General features: G+C 37.2%; 1 protein-coding gene across 1 annotated transcript in view; it reads left to right on the top strand.

The window, feature by feature from the left end:
* The window catches only part of LOC150075225 (alpha-mannosidase 2-like), a 253,553-nt gene that overhangs the window by 105,647 nt on the left and 130,208 nt on the right, over positions 1–17,698 (top strand). Inside the window, exons 9-10 of the mRNA XM_090388915.1 lie at positions 3,950–4,152; positions 16,443–16,628. Coding sequence (XP_090245041.1) covers positions 3,950–4,152; positions 16,443–16,628 — 389 coding nt within the window. The remainder of the gene's footprint in view (positions 1–3,949; positions 4,153–16,442; positions 16,629–17,698) is intronic.

Below are 17,698 nucleotides of genomic sequence, written 5' to 3'. Positions count from 1 at the left end.
GTTAGACAACGTTTGGAATACTGTGTTAAAGTATGGAGACCGCACCTAAAGAAAGACATCGAGCTTTTTGAAAGGGTACAAAGACGGGTAACTCGCCTGGTGAGATTGGCTAAAGAGCGTCTTTATGAAGAAAGACTTCGAATATGTGGGTTGCAGAGTTTGGAAACTAGACACCTTAGAGGAGATTTGATTGAGGTGTTTAAGGCTCTGAGAGGCATCAGTAGAATGAATGAGGACGAAATTTTCAAGATTATAAATGATGCTAGAACTAGGGGACATAAATTCAAGTTACGGTGGGAGATGTTTAGATTGGACTGCAGGAAGTTTTATTTTAGCCAGCGAGTTATAAATTACTGGAATAAGTTGCCTACATGGGTGGTAGAGGCTGACAGTTTGGGGAAATTCAAAGGTCATCTGGATAGTACCTTCGGGTGAGGGAAACGCGTAGGATGTTAGGTTTAATTTCCTTTTCTTTTATTAATTATTAGTTTTTTTTTTTTTTTAGGCTGGTGCAGCCTAAACCATAGGCTTCTTGCACCATGCGGCCATTACTAATAATACTAAATACTAAAATAAATAGCAAAGGAGGTAATCAAAGCAATAATATTGCAAACATCAATATTGAGAACATTCTTCAATTCAGGGGAAGTCCTATTGGAAATATACAGATGGTGCCTATTCACAGGGTTTGTTCAGAGGGTGAAGTGCATAATTATAGATCTGTAAGCTTGACTTTTGTACCAGTGAAGATATAGTCAGTAGTTAAGGAAGTAATGCAAGGTTATCTGGATAGAAATGGAACTAAGCAAGGCAAGCAGTGCATAGATTTTGATTGTTAAGGAAAGGTCATGCCTGATCAGTTTGAGTAGCTATTATGAGTTTGTCACAAAGGAGCTGGATGCAAAGAATAATTTTGATATCATAAGCTAAAGCTTTTGTTACTGTTCCACATGAATGATTGTTGTACAAGTTGGCATTAGGGGCAAGTTTATGTGGATAAAGCAATGGTTAAGTGGTAAGTGACGGAGGTTTTAAATGACCACTACTTTAAATGGACTAGTGTTACAGAAGTACCACAGAGTTTACTATTGGGCCCCCCTTACTGCTTTAAAGCCTTTACCTGACATGTTGGTGGTAAATGTCCACCAAAGCAACTTAAATTTGAATATAAAAATATCTATTAAAGTGATGTCAGTGTGAATTTTAGTATTTCTTCATTTTTGGTTTGGTTTTTTTTTTATCTGTATTATTAATTCTTTTGTTATAGAAGTTTGAACATAAAAAAAAAAAGAGGGTGAAGTGCATAATTATAGATCTGTAAGCTTGACTTTTGTACCAGTGAAGATATAGTCAGTAGTTAAGGAAGTAATGCAAGGTTATCTGGATAGAAATGGAACTAAGCAAGGCAAGCAGTGCATAGATTTTGATTGTTAAGGAAAGGTCATGCCTGATCAGTTTGAGTAGCTATTATGAGTTTGTCACAAAGGAGCTGGATGCAAAGAATAATTTTGATATCATAAGCTAAAGCTTTTGTTACTGTTCCACATGAATGATTGTTGTACAAGTTGGCATTAGGGGCAAGTTTATGTGGATAAAGCAATGGTTAAGTGGTAAGTGACGGAGGTTTTAAATGACCACTACTTTAAATGGACTAGTGTTACAGAAGTACCACAGAGTTTACTATTGGGCCCCCCTTACTGCTTTAAAGCCTTTACCTGACATGTTGGTGGTAAATGTCCACCAAAGCAACTTAAATTTGAATATAAAAATATCTATTAAAGTGATGTCAGTGTGAATTTTAGTATTTCTTCATTTTTGGTTTGGTTTTTTTTTTATCTGTATTATTAATTCTTTTGTTATAGAAGTTTGAACATAAAAAAAAAAAGAGGGTGAAGTGCATAATTATAGATCTGTAAGCTTGACTTTTGTACCAGTGAAGATATAGTCAGTAGTTAAGGAAGTAATGCAAGGTTATCTGGATAGAAATGGAACTAAGCAAGGCAAGCAGTGCATAGATTTTGATTGTTAAGGAAAGGTCATGCCTGATCAGTTTGAGTAGCTATTATGAGTTTGTCACAAAGGAGCTGGATGCAAAGAATAATTTTGATATCATAAGCTAAAGCTTTTGTTACTGTTCCACATGAATGATTGTTGTACAAGTTGGCATTAGGGGCAAGTTTATGTGGATAAAGCAATGGTTAAGTGGTAAGTGACGGAGGTTTTAAATGACCACTACTTTAAATGGACTAGTGTTACAGAAGTACCACAGAGTTTACTATTGGGCCCCCCTTACTGCTTTAAAGCCTTTACCTGACATGTTGGTGGTAAATGTCCACCAAAGCAACTTAAATTTGAATATAAAAATATCTATTAAAGTGATGTCAGTGTGAATTTTAGTATTTCTTCATTTTTGGTTTGGTTTTTTTTTTATCTGTATTATTAATTCTTTTGTTATAGAAGTTTGAACATAAAAAAAAAAAGAGGGTGAAGTGCATAATTATAGATCTGTAAGCTTGACTTTTGTACCAGTGAAGATATAGTCAGTAGTTAAGGAAGTAATGCAAGGTTATCTGGATAGAAATGGAACTAAGCAAGGCAAGCAGTGCATAGATTTTGATTGTTAAGGAAAGGTCATGCCTGATCAGTTTGAGTAGCTATTATGAGTTTGTCACAAAGGAGCTGGATGCAAAGAATAATTTTGATATCATAAGCTAAAGCTTTTGTTACTGTTCCACATGAATGGTTGTTGTACAAGTTGGCATTAGGGGCAAGTTTATGTGGATAAAGCAATGGTTAAGTGGTAAGTGACGGAGGTTTTAAATGGCCACTACTTTAAATGGACTAGTGTTACAGAAGTACCACAGAGTTTACTATTGGGCCCCCCCTTACTGCTTTAAAGCCTTTACCTGACATGTTGGTGGTAAATGTCCACCAAAGCAACTTAAATTTGAATATAAAAATATCTATTAAAGTGATGTCAGTGTGAATTTTAGTATTTCTTCATTTTTGGTTTGGTTTTTTTTTTTATCTGTATTATTAATTCTTTTGTTATAGAAGTTTGAACATAAAAAAAATAATAAAAGGAAAATTTTCATCAGGCTTTGTGAAGCCAATTCTTGCATATAATTGTCAAGTGCTCTAAAGTGAGAATTTAAAATTAGCAATATCTAGCATCCAATAAAAGACATGCATTAAGCACAATCTGTAATCCAAATAAAGTAAATGGAAATGCTTGCTAGAGTCAAATATTGTTTGCTTGAAGCAAGCTTTTTGGTAGCATCTAGTCGCTGCACTGCACTAGTCATCTCAGACAACACACACATGGCGACATAAATTTTAATCGAAAAAAGATGGTTTCAGAGAAGATATGCCGAACTTTGCCTTCAACCAAAAGTAATTGATTGTTGGAATAAACTTCTGGCAGTGTGTGCTTGGTTTCAATAAATTTAAAGGAGTGGGCAAGTAAAGTGGTTATTTTTTAATTTATTATTATTTTTTTTTTGGCTTGATGCTATACAAGCTTGCTTCCTCCTTTCATTTTTTCAATACTAATACTATCACGTCAAGGCATTTTAATTTTATTATAGTTTGATGGGTTTAAAATGGCAATATATACAGTTATTAAATTGATTTGTTTTATCTGAAATAGTATGATTGTAAAAAAAGGTTAAATACATTTAACTTTTTGTCTTTAGTAAACTCCTTATATAAATTTTCAAGATTAGTATGAAACTTGTATAAGATGGACCATCTCAGTGCTTGAACTAAGTTTCATACTAATCTTGATGTGTACATATCATCTATCAAATCTATCTATGATAGTATCTATCAAATCTATGCCCTCTTTTTTGAAACTTCATATGATAAAGCATTGTTTTAATAATGAACTGTCTTTATATATCTTTAATTAATTTCTTTATGTTAATTTTTTATTCTCTCTCTTATGCAGGCACAATTTGGTACTCTTGATGATTATTTTTCAGCATTAAGAGAAGAGAGTGGAGTAGATGGTAGAAATATGCCTTCAAATTTTCCTGCGCTGATAGGTGATTTTTTTACTTATGCTGATCGTGATGATCATTACTGGAGTGGATATTATACCTCAAGGCCATTTTATAAAAATATGGATCGCATATTGGAAGCATATTTAAGGTAAGTTAAATAAAAACTAATTACATTCTTACCATGTGTATGTCATATCCAAGAATTTCATTTCTTTATACAGAGTGGCCCCATCTTTTCTTACTATTCAATACATCATAAATTGTCAAACTAATATAGAACAAAATTATCAGCAAAAAGATCTAAACCTCCCAAACACTCCTCGTTCATTTCACAAATATACGTGGTCTCAGTTGCAATCTTAGTGATGTTCATTTCCACTTACATTCTACAAAACCCCATGTACTCCTTCTGACGGAATCCCAGTTATCACTTGATTCAACCAATGCTTATCTCATTTTTTTAAATTATTTGATGTATGATTCCTTTAACTTCAAATGTGGTACTTGTGCATACGCCCACTCTGATATTCCCCTTAGTAATTTGAAATCTTCTCTTTTGGATATTCTTAGGCTTAAAATCTCTCTACCACATTCTGTCAAATTCATCTGTTGCTTCTATTGGTCTCCCAACTCCACTAATCATTTGGGCCTCTTTGAAACTTGACTTTCTCCAGTCCAGCTTTCCTAATTCTTGGTGATTTTGATATTCAAAACTCCAGCTGGCTTCTGTTTTCCAGTCATATGGATCCAGCTGGTCGAGATGCTGATACTTTTGCAATTACTAATGACCTTGTACAAATTGTTCATTTACCTACCAGAATACCAGACAATCCTAACCACTGTTTTTCTCACAAACAACCCTTCCAAGTACACAATTAAGGTGAGTGGTCCTATAAGCATCTCAGATCACAATTCGGTGATGGTTTCATCTCAAATGGAACCATTCTCTCGTGGCCATTGTCAACTTTGTATTGTTTGGCATTACAAGAATGCAAAATGGGATGGTCTATTACGATTACTGTTTCAAATCTGATGTCAACGTTTGCTCAGATTGTGTCAGCGAAATTATTCTTGTAGGGATGAAATCCTTTATTCCATGCCCCACCTGGTGCCTCCGTAGCCAGGTGGGCAGGACCAGCAGTGCGTAGCACACGCTTCTTGATTAGACCGGGGTTCAAGCCCATGACCACCAAATACGGAGCATGGGGAAAGGTCAGGGAATGGCCACCACGTATCCCCGGAGCAATATGGCCTTAGTTGCTAATGCTCCTAAAAACCAAACAACAACAACATGCCCCACCTTAAAATCTTGTCCTTTATCTACACCTTGGTTTTCCAATAAATGTGCTAAGGCTGTTCAAGATAAGAATGTTGCATATCACAGATTACTCGTATCCATATCGCAAATGACTTGTATCCAAATCTCCAGTTTCATTTTTCTGCGTACACTAAAGCTGGCAACAATTGTAAAGCAGTTATTAATCAGTCCAAACTAGATTTCGAACAGGCTAAGGGTAGAAAACTTGCTTTTTGTTCAAATGGTAGTCGAGCATTCTGGTCTCTTGCCAAAGCTATTGGCTGCAACTTTTGCCCATCTCTATTCCCACCTCTATCAAAACTGAATGGTTCTATTGCCACTTCAGCCGAAGCTGACCTGCAAGCATTCTACTTTTTTTTTAACTTGTGTACTGATTATCTTGATAAACCACCTCCTACCATTCCCAGTTCACTCCATTCAGTGCCTCCTGTGGTCTTCCGTAAAAGGGATGTCAGAAGGATTTTGATCAATCTTGATGCTAAGAAAGCTCCAGGTCCTGATGGTATTTCTTCACTTGTTCTCAAAATTTGTGCTTCTGAGCTTACTCCTGTTCTGTGTTACCTTTATTCACTTTCTTATTCAACAGGTATATTCCCTTCTGCTTGGAAATTTGCTCATATCAGCCAGTTCCTAAAAAGGTGATATATCCTTCCCATCCAATTATCATCCCATTGCACTTACTTTTACTCTTTCTAGAGTAATTGAGAAATCAATTAACCACCAACTCTTAAAACTGCCTAGAATCCTTCCATCTGATCAATGATCGCCAGTGTGAATTATGTCCTCTATCCACTGGTGATATTCTGGCTTATGTTACCCATCTATGGGCAGATTCATTGGAAATTTTTGGTGAAACTCAAGAAGTTGCTCTTGATATTTCAAAGGCTTTTGATTGTGTTTGGCATAAAGGTCTTCTAAATAAGCTTTCATCCAATGGTTTGCCAACTGTTTTTTGTAATTGGGTATCCAGTTTTCTCTCTGACCACTGGTAATTGTAGATGGCTCATTGTATTCTAACTTCTCCGCTAATGCAGGTATTCCCCAAGGTTCAGTTCTTTCTCTCACTCTTTAGCTCCTTTATTTTAATTGCCTTGTCCTATTGATCAGAAATCCTATCCATAGTTTTGGACTGATGACTGCACATTGCATTCCACCTTCCAGTGTGAGAAACCTTGCCCTGCTCAAACAGCTTCAACTTCTCGAATATTCACTGCCAATTCCTTAAATGTTTATCTCCAGATAATTGTCCAGTGGGGAAAAGATAACCTAGTTGATTTCAATCTTTCTAAAACTCAGTCTTGTTGTATATCTTGCAAAAAGTATTCTGCTCCTATGCTTATCTTCGGTGACACTCTGATTCTCTCATATATCATAGATCATATATCTCTGTTGGGGATTACCCCGAATTCTAATCTCTCTTGCCATAAACACATTACAAATATTGTTTTTTTTTTTTTCTTTATAATGAAAACCGCAAACACAGGAGGTATTAGAACTAAGTACCGTGCTTGGGTTGGAGGTTGGGAAGATGAAAGAAGATATTTGTTGACATTAGACTTGAACTTCTGTAGACTGTAATTTTCAGGAAATACGTACGAAGGAAGGTTGTTCCAGAAAACAGCAGTTGAATTAATAAATGAGGAAGATGAAAAGTTGGTTTTGTGAGTTTGAAGTTGGACAGTAAGTGGATGTTGGCTGGTGGTGGCAGATGTTCAGACTGTTTTGAAAGAGAGAGCGGAAATAATAGAAGCCAATTCAGAAGAACAGTGCCCATGGAAGAATCTGTACAAAAGGCATGCAGCAGAAACAGTACATCTATGAAACAGCAAGTGGAGAGACTCTGTTCGAGAGGAGTCATTAATTAACCTAACTGTCTCTTCTGAATGGAATCTAGAAGCCTGGAAGAGGTTTTGTGGGCACCGCCCCAGATGTGGGAACAATATTCCATGGTAGGGCAGATTTGCGATTTGTACTGAGTGAACAGCTGTTTGGAAGAAAAGTAACGCCGAGAGCAAAAGATAAAACCAAGTTTTTTTTAGATGCAGAGGAAACAATATTTGTAAAGTGCTTGTGCCAAGAGAGATTAGAAGTCAGGGTAATCCCCAAAAGAGTTATATCATTTTGCCTAGAAATCGGAGTGTCACCAAAGATAAGCATAGAAGCAGAAGAATCCTTTTTGCGAGATATAAGATAAGACTGAGTTTTAGGAGGATTGAAATCAACTAAGTTGTCTTTGCCCCACTGGAGAATTACCTTGATCGGCATGTAAGGAATTGGTAGCAGATATTCGAGAAGTAGAAGCTGATTGAGCAAGGCAAGGTTTCTCAAAATGAAAAGTGGAATGCAATGTGCTATCATCGGCAAAATTATGGATAGGATTTCCAGTCAATGGAAGAAGGTCATTAATATGCAAGAGGAAAAGAGTGGGAGGAAGAACTGAACCTTGGGGGACACCAGCATTAGTGGAGAAGTTAGAAGACAGAGAGCCATCTACCATTACCCTCAGTGAGCAGTCAGAGCGACAACTGGATAACCAATTACAAAAAACAGTTGGCAAACCATAAAATGGAAGCTTGTTTAGAAGACATTTATGCTAAACACGATTGAAAGCCTTTGAGATGTCAAGAGCAACTGCTTGTGTTTCACCGAACTTTTCTATTGAATTTGTCCATAAATGAGTAACATAAGCCAGAATATCACCAGTGGATCGACACTGGTGGAATTCATACTGGTGATCGTTGATCAGACGGAAGGTTTCTAGGTAGTTTAAGAGTTGGTGGTTAATGGATGTCTCCATTACTTTAGAAAGAGTAGAAGTAATTGCAATGTGATTATAAATGGATGGGAGGGATTTGTCACCCATTTTAGGAACTGGCTAGATATGAGCAAATTTCCAAGCAGAAGGAAAAATGCCTTTGGAATTATAAAGTGAAAAAAGGCGGCAAAGAACATGAGTAAGTTTAGGAGCACAGGTTTTGAGAACAAGTAGAGAAATAAGATCAGGACCTGGAGCTTTCTTAGCATCAAGATACGTCAAAATCCTTCTGACATCCTTCTGTTGGAAGACCACAGGAGGCATTAAATGGAGTGTGTTGGGAATGGTGGGAGGTGTTTTACCAAGTTCATTAATACATGAGTTGGAAGAAAAATGGGATGCTAGCAGGTCAGCTTTATCTTTGGCTGAAGTGACAACAGAACCATCTGGTTTTGACAGAGGTGGGAGAAAAGATGGGCAAAAGTTGCGGCCAATAGCTTTGGCAAGAGACCAGAATTTTCGGCTGCCATTAGGGCAAGAAGCAAGTTTTCTACTCTTAGCCTGTTCAAAATCTAGTGTGGACTGATTAATGCTTTACAATTGTTGTGAGCTTTGGTGTAGGTAGAAAATGAAACTGAAGAATTGGAAACAAGCCAATTATGATATGCAACATTCTTGTCTTGAACAGCCTTAGCACATTTATTGGAAAACCAATGTTTAGATAAATGACGAGATTTTAAAGTGGAGTGTGGAATAAAAGATTCTGTTCCTACAAGAATAATTTCACTGACACGATCTGAGCAAATGTTGATATAAGAAGTTTTGAAACAGTAATCTAACCAAGAAAAAGAAGAAAAGAAATCTCGTAGGTCATCGCATTTTGCATTCTTGTAATGCAAAACAACACAAGGTTGGGAATAGCCATGAGATAAAGGCTCCATTGGAGAAGAGACAATCACCAAGTTGTGATCTGAGGTGCCTAATGGACCACACACTTCAACCATGTACTTAGAAGGGTTGTTTGTGAGAAAAAGATCAAGCGTGTTGGCTGTATGGTTAGGATTGTTTGTTATTTGGTTTTTAGGAGCATTAGCAACTAAAGCCATATTGCTCTGGGGATATGCGGTGGTCATTCCCTGACCTTTCTGCATCCTCCGTATTTGGCAGGCACGGGCTTGAACCCTGGTCTAATCAAGAAGCATGTGGTACGCATTGCTGCTCCTGCCCACCTGGCTACAGAGGTGCCAAGGTTAGGATTGTCTGGTATTTTGTAGGTAAATGAACAATCTGTGCAAGGTCATTAGTAATTGCAAAAGCCTCAGCATCTCGACCAGCTGGGTCAATGTGACTAGAAAAAGGAAGCCAGTTGGAGTTGTGAACATTAAAATCGCAAAGGAAAACGACTTCTCTGTTAGGAAAGTTGGACTGGAGAAAGTCAAGTTGCAGAGAGAGGAAGTCAGAGTTCCAAGTGATTAGTGGAGTTGGCAGAATGGTAGACAACAGATGAATTTGACACAATGAGGTACAGAGATTTGAAGCCAGAGAAGATCGAAGAGAGGAGATTCCAAATTACCAAGTCTCTGACAGGAATATCGTAACGGACGTATGCACAAGTACCACCTTTGAGGTGAAGGGAATCATACAGTGAATAATTTTGGCAACTGAGATGAGAAGTAGTTGAATCAACCGATTACTGAGATTCTGTCAGAAAAAGTGTGTGGGGCTTGGCAGACTACAAGTGGAAATGTACGTCTTTGAGATTAGAATTGAGACCATGTATATTTGTGAAATGAACAGGAAGTGTTTGGGAGGGTTAGATCTTTTTGCAGATAAATTTACTCTATTAGTTTGACAATTCATGGTGTATTCAATAGTAAGAAAAAGTGGGGGAGACATGCTGTATGAAGTAATGAAATTTTTGGATATGGCGTACACATGGTATGAATATACCCAGATCCTTGACATAACGTGGCCTCTACAATGCCCCCCTTTCCCCATACACACACTACTCGGACTCCCTCCAGTCACTATCTGGCAGAGTAGAGGTAGCAAGATTATACACTAGCTGATCCTGAAGCCTTCTAAAGAGTTACCAATAGGTTCGGTCCAGCGTACTAAGTAGCGGCCGGCCTATGAACACTGTTTTAGAGCTGTACCCTCGAAATGTAAGGAAGATTGGATCTCGCCATGATGTTCATCATTTCCTCAAAAGTCATACTGCATGATGGAAGAGATGGGGAAGAGTTGAACGGAACTTAACTCTAGAGACTAAACATGGGTTCCACTACTTCAAGCCTCCAATAAGCAAAGTTGTGGTATTGCACTGGTTTATGAGAGTCATCTACCACCTAGTATTGTCTGGTAACACAGAGAGGCAGCATTCCTCCATGTGGTGTGGGCACCACACCTTGACCCCTGTTGGTTCACACCTGGGTGGTCACCCACAGTGCTTTTGCATGGAGGTTATACCTAGGATTACTAACAGTCCCGCCATCGGTAAGGTGCTATCGCAGAGGATTTGGCTGTCACAGACCTTCCGGACTTTGCCAAAATTGGGTCCACTTGACTTGAATGTCACTCGAATATCAGTTCAATCAGAGTTTTAGACTCCCAGGTAGCAAGTACAGCCTGTCTGGCAGCATATCTGAGAGAATGCCCGTGACAACCTCATGCTTCTTCAGCATCTAAAAAACTGGGTTTTTTTCTTTTCTCTACAGTATATTTGCAAGCCATGATGAAGTACATTACCATTCATACTTTTTAGCATTAACATTAGCAAAGGCACATGATGCAAGAAAACAAGCTTATATAGCATCAGCCAAAAAAAAAAAAATCCTTATTTCACCCATCCACTCGCTCGAAATGTTTGTCAAGTTCTGCCTTGAATCTATTTAAACTATCAACTTCTACAACGACAGATGGAAGTTTGTTCCAACAATCACCCACCCGCTGGATAAAGGCAAACTTCTGCACATCTATCCTACAACCATCTTATTCTGTCTTGTAAGCTATTGACATTAAGCTTCTGTGCCTTGCTATCACTATGTGTATTTATGTATTCCATTTCCCCCCCCCCCTTTATTACATCTTTTAGTTTCTTTTTCCCCTCCTACCTCTTCCACATTTTAGATCATTGTTTGCAATGAAGCTGCTATTTTCAACATTATGACGATGATGACGGTCGATGAGAGTCCCCTCAAAAGTACTTTCTTCTTCTTTGATATCTGAAGCACCTGAAAATGTGTGATTTCCCTCGGTGAAAATATCTCCATTGGCAAAATCTACTACAGAACTGGATTCTGTTTCTGTGATGCTGCTATCATCTGAACCTTCTCCAGAGTCCCATGTTTCGCTCTCCGTGCTATCAGAAGCTGCATCACATGATTTAGTGTCCTTTTCTTTTTGTTTCTATTTTTTCTCTGATTCTTCTTCACTTTCTGACCTAATATGCTAGAATTTGCACTAAATAGTGTACATTTTGCATGTTGATTTTGCGAACTGTCCAAATCAATGCAATTCCTCCAATTGGAACAACTGAGAGGCAAACCCATCAATAAGTTCTACCTGCTCAACAAACCATTATAAGTATAATTGCTCAGCTCTGATTCAGTACAATTCAAGAAAACCATCATATTATCATGCAATGTACTCAATACCCTATTCAGCAGAAGGTCATCTAAATCATTAGTCCAGTGCATTATCATTCTGTAGAGCATTGTGGTCGCGCATCTTCTTTTCCTCCTCTAAAATATGTCCATAGTCAATGTAGTAGTAGTGGCATGTGATGCAAGAAAGCAAGTGTATGAGCTTATGCAGCATCAGCCAAAAAAAAAAAAAAAAAAAACACACCATTCCCTCCAAATGCCTCTCTAGTTCCTCCTTAAATTTATTTAACCTATCAACTTTCACAATGACAGATGGAAGTTTGTTCCAGCAATTAACCATCTGCTGGCTAGAGGCAAATTTCCGCACATCTATTCTACATCTGGCTTTTCTTAATTTGAATTTATGCCCACTTAGGTTCGTAATCTGAACAAGTGGAAGGATCCCATCAGAATTCAGCGTGCTCAACCCATTCAAGGCTTTATACACCTCAATCAGATCACCCCGCAGGTGCCTAGTCTCCAGCCACTGCAATTTGCAGAACTTAAGCCTCTCTTGGTAAGAGGATCCCTTCATTCCCCTCACCAATCTTGTTGCTATTCTCTGTACACGCTCAAGCAAATCTATATCCTTCCTAAAATGAGGCCTCCAAACCTGTACGCAGTACTCAAGGCATGGGCTGACCATTGCCTTATACAGAGGGATAATCACCTCCTTTTCCCTGCTAGCAAAATTCCTATATATCATTGACAAAACCCCATGACTTGCCCTGGCAGCCTGTCTGCATTGCTCAGAAAACTTCATATCTGACTGCACAATTACTCCCAGGTCTTTTTCATTTTCTACCACCTTAAGTTTACTACCACACAGTTGGTACGTTTCTCTGGGGTTACTTCTACCCATATGTAGTACTTTGCATTTGTCAAGGTTAAACTTCAGTTGCCACTTCTTAGCCCATCTGCCCAAATTATCTAGATCCTGTTGCAATAGCACACTGGCATTACTGTCATTAACAACCCTGCCAACCTTTGTATCATCTGCAAACTTCGACATTAAGCCTGATATACCTTCATCAATATCATTGATAAATATACAAAACAACAGAGGACCCAACACCGAACCCTGTGGGACTCCACTAATAACATTAGTCCACGAAGAGCAGCACCCATTAATTATCACCCTCTGTCTTCTCCCACTCAACCATCCTTTTATCCATTGTAGCAACTAACCCTTAATACCATTCTGCTCCAATTTGTACAATAGTCTTCCATGTGCAACAGTGTCAAAAGCTTTCCTGAAATCCAAATATATGATATCAAAATTATTTTTTGCATCCAGTTCTTTTGTAACCACATCATAATATTCTATCAAATTTGTCAGACAAGACTTTCCCTTAACAAACCCATGCTGTGTCTGAATTATTGCTGCAGTCTTGTCTAAATGATCCTGCAATGCATCTTTAACCAGTGACTCCATTATTTTACCCGGAACAGAAGTTAAACTAACTGGTCTGTAATTACTTGTGTCACCCTTTGATCCCCCTTTGTGAATTGGGGATACATTTGCACATCCCCAGTCCGTGGGGACTTCCCCTGGGTCCAAGGATGATCTCATAATTATAGCTAAGGGTTTGCTTAGTTGCTTTGCTGCCTCCTTTAATATAACTGGATAGATCCCATCCACCCCAGCATTTCTTATCTTTAACTTCAACAATATTTCCTCTACTTTTCTCTCAGTTATTACAAAATCATTAAACACCCTGCTACAATTTGATAACCTTCTGCCATTTTCAAACCTTAATAACTCCTCATGTGTGAATGTAGATGCAAAATACTCATTCAGTTTGTTTGCTGTCTTATCAGGATCATTAACAGTTGAACCATCGATATCAAGTGGACCAATCAGATTCATCCCCTTTTAGAGTTTATATAAGTAAAAAATCCTTGCTGTTTTTCTTAGTATCTTTTGCCAAAGATTTCTCGTAATCTGCCTTCCCCTGCCTAAGTTCCTTTGTGACCCAATTACAGACTAGCTTATATCTGCCATAGGCTTCTGAGTTGCTTGATAATTTATATGCATCCCATGCATTTTTCTTCTCTCTCACGAGTCTCATTAGTTCATTTGATAACTATTTAGGCCTAAACCTTGAACAATATTTCTTAATAGGTATGAAACTTTTAGTAGCATCCACGATTAATTCCTTGAATGCTTTTCACTTAGAATTTACTATTGGTAACACTGTCAGTTGATCCAACTGTACAGAATTTAAAAACTGTCTGAGATCACTGTACTCACTTTTATGGAAACAAAAACCCTTTCCTTTACCCCTGATGGTAATTTTATCTTTAAGTAAATCCTACATCAGTACACTGTGATCACTACCACCTAGTGGTTCCTTTATCTGCAAATTCTTAATACAAGAATGATCACTGCTGATAACCAGATCAAGAGTATTACCCTCTCTGGTTGCCTCTCGAACATGCTGTTGCAAAAAACAATCATCCAATAAATCCACAAAAGTCTTACTAGTGTGTGAGTGACCAGCCCACAAGTTCCAGTCAATATCTGGGAAGTTAAAATCCCCCATTATATGACATTCTGATTTACTAGCCCACTCTATTTCTCTGTACAATTGTTCATTGTACTCATTCGAGTCATTAGGCCTATAACACACTCCTACTTTTATTTTTGCTTTCCCAGTGCTTATGTCACACTAAACTGACTCAAAAGTGCACTGTTCATCTATATCAACTGGATGCACTTCTTTTGATTTTGTTTTTCTTAATTAACAGCATAACACCTCCTCCCTTCCTATCCTGTCTATCCTTTCTGTACACATTATACTCCCCAAATTTCAGTTCTGCATTTCTTATATCTGTGTGACACCACTTCTCTGCTATCCCAACAATATCCACCTTTGATGTCTTGACCAACACTTCAAATTTATTTACTATACTTCTAGCATTGGTATATGTTCATAGAATGTAGTGAAAGTAAAACTGTAACAAGATCCAGCTTAATACTGTTAGTTCTAAGGTGTTCCATTTTAACCCTATTGTCCATTCCGTTTGACCTTAACTCTTCCTCTTTATCACAAGAACCACCACAGTGAGGAGAAGGCTCAGCTAGAGAAACTCCATTGTTAGGCAGGGGAGCACCTCTGTCAGGAAATAAATTGCTTTGGTAAATTCATAATAGAATTCAATCCATTGGATCCGGTCACAACACTCCATAAAACCAACTCATACAACTGTAATTTCAATGCAGTGATATCTGATGCAGTCAGTTCAAATTCTGTTAGTTCTAGTTTGGCAGACTGTTCACATCCCGTCTCATGTAAAACCGAGGCATATGACCCTGATTCTTATTCAATGGAATCTGATTCAGTAGATTCGGAGTCTGTTTGTTCTGATTTATCAGATTTTTCACATCCAATTTCCACTTCATTACACCCACTATTGTTAAATGAGAACTTTTTTGTACTCTCCTAATACCAGCTTCTGCAAGAGGACATGCATTTTATGGAAATGCAAGCTGCAGATGTATCCCCATCATTCCATCCATTTGAAATCTTTACCCCACCTTGCTTAGGTAAGGTATCACCAAGGCGCCTCCGTGGCCAGGTGGGAAGGAGCAGCGGTGCGTAGCACACGCTTCTTGATTAAACCGAGGTTCGAGTCCGTCACCACCAAATACGGAGGATGCAGAAAGGTCAGAGAATGACCACCGCATATCCTGGAGCAATATGGCCTTAGTTGCTAATGCTCCTTTAAAAAAAAAAAAAATTAAAATCAAATCAAGGTATCACCATAATCATTTCGTCCATGTGAACCTGTTACTCCATTCTGACATACTATACTTTCTAAATCTGATTTATTCTCCTGCTTCCAAAGATCAACAGACTTATGGGGAGCAGAAACTGAGGAGACACCAACTACAGATGAAGAGTCAAAAAAAATGTTAAATCTATGTTTATCACCTTCACTATCCAAAACACCTGATAACTGCTCCTTTGTTCTTCTCAATCAGTGCTTACATATTTGTAGGTCCGGTTAAAAAATATTTAAACAATAAATACAAACTTGACTGAAAACTCAGAAGGACCTGAAAGATACAGCCAATTATGGGAAATCTGATTAAATCAGAAGAGTTCACAGGTGTATATATATATATTAAACCAGCACCTTGGCAAATTGCTATGCAGCTGTTAACAGGATGTCTTTTTCTGAGTATTTTTTTTTTTATTAATTTCAATATGTTATATACATATGTAATGTTGTGATATATAAATAAATTTACATTAAAATAACATTAATGCATAGGTTGTAAGAAATGTGTCAATTGGCCTGCTCACATTAATTTCCTGTATGTCGAAGTTTCAGTTTGGAGGCCAGTTCTCCTAAATAAAGCATCTAAAAAGGAAAGAGAATTTACTTCCCTTTCCAACATTAATTTTAATGTCAGAAATGAAATAGGGTCAGATTTGGAAAGATAATAGGATTGATATATAAATTTAGTATTTGTTCCATGCGGGAACACCTTTCAATTTATAAAATTTAGCAGAGGGTTTACTGTTATCTTGTATTGTGACTATATTAGACAAATCATATCTACACTATTAGTGTCCATAAAATGTGCAAATTTCAAATGGAACAAGTGCTGTATCTAATATAATTAGCAAGATTAACTCCTTTTAAATTCATAATTATTTCATATAAATTTATACTATGTTAAAAGCTTTTTTTGATTAATGTTAATTTAGGGGAGCAGAAATCCTTTTTTCAGTGATGTGGGCCAAAATGAGTAATGCTAACAGTGATAACTTATCATTCATTGGAAACCTAATGAAAATTCTAATTGAAAGTAGGCGGGATTTAGGACTCTTTCAGCATCATGATGCCATCACTGGAACATCCAAGGATCCTGTTGTAATAGATTATGCTACAAAGTAAGTAGTGTGTAGCTGCCTAAATTCGCATGGTTTGAACATTTTATTAAACATTCCTAGTAATGCAAAGTTATTAGTCATGACAGCACATTTTTATAATCTTTAATGTTTTTATGTTTGAACATATTTTATTTGTTATTTATAATTCTATAATATTTCTTTATAGATCAGTGCCAAATGATGCAAAGAAGTGGGCTTTTTTGCATCTGAAAAAAAAAAACAAAAACCTTTCCACCCACGATTTCCCCATTATCCAAAAGTGACCATCCATTTCTGCTTTGAATTTTGCCAATATTAGCAAGTAATTTATTCCTGAATATACCTCCTTCATTCCTTCTGTCAGTCCCATTTAGGGCCTTATACACCTCAGTTAGCCCCCCCCATCAAAATCTAATTGCCAGGCTAGATCTGTTTCTTCTTATAGATATCAATTAGTGTCCTTAATCAATCTGTTCACCCTCTGAACCTACTCCAGAAGTCCTGTGGATGTAATATTCCAAATGCAATATCCAAATTCCTGAATACAGTATTCCTTAGTGCAGTCTTATTGTGATCTTAGACAGATAGACAGTGATACCTTCATCTTCTTGTATTATATTTATTGAATTATTTCGCTTGCTCATGGAAGGAAAAATTGTCATAAATCTTGTTAATTATTTTAAATTGTTTATGCTCTCCACTTTGTGAAATGATAGATAGTTGAATAATAAAATTCTGCAGTACAGTTTGCAATTTTTGTAGAAATTGAAAAGACTTTACTGTTATTATTTATTTCAAATCATTAGCTGTGTGAAGGTTATTTTTTAAACTTTGCCTTTGAAAATATTCTTCATATAAAATAGCCGTGGTTTTAATGAGTAACGAGTGAAACCTCCACTGTGAACATTGCAAAATCAGTTGGTGTCAATCAATTTCATAACGTATGATTAAAAGGAATAATCATTGAGAAAAAAATGAGATAAACTTCAGAAGTGATTGTGAATATAAGTACAAAGATACTAATACTGGAAAGAAGGCACGCCATATACTGAAATTCATTAAGAACGCAAGAGATTTTATAAAGCTCAGTA

This window comes from Mastigoproctus giganteus, chromosome 14 (assembly GCF_048544385.1).
Source record: "Mastigoproctus giganteus isolate SK-2022 chromosome 14, ASM4854438v1, whole genome shotgun sequence".
In the NCBI taxonomy this organism is placed as follows: Eukaryota; Metazoa; Arthropoda; class Arachnida; order Uropygi; family Thelyphonidae; genus Mastigoproctus; species Mastigoproctus giganteus.
Note: the sequence above shows the minus strand (reverse complement) of the source record. Positions and strands in the feature narration are given on the sequence as shown.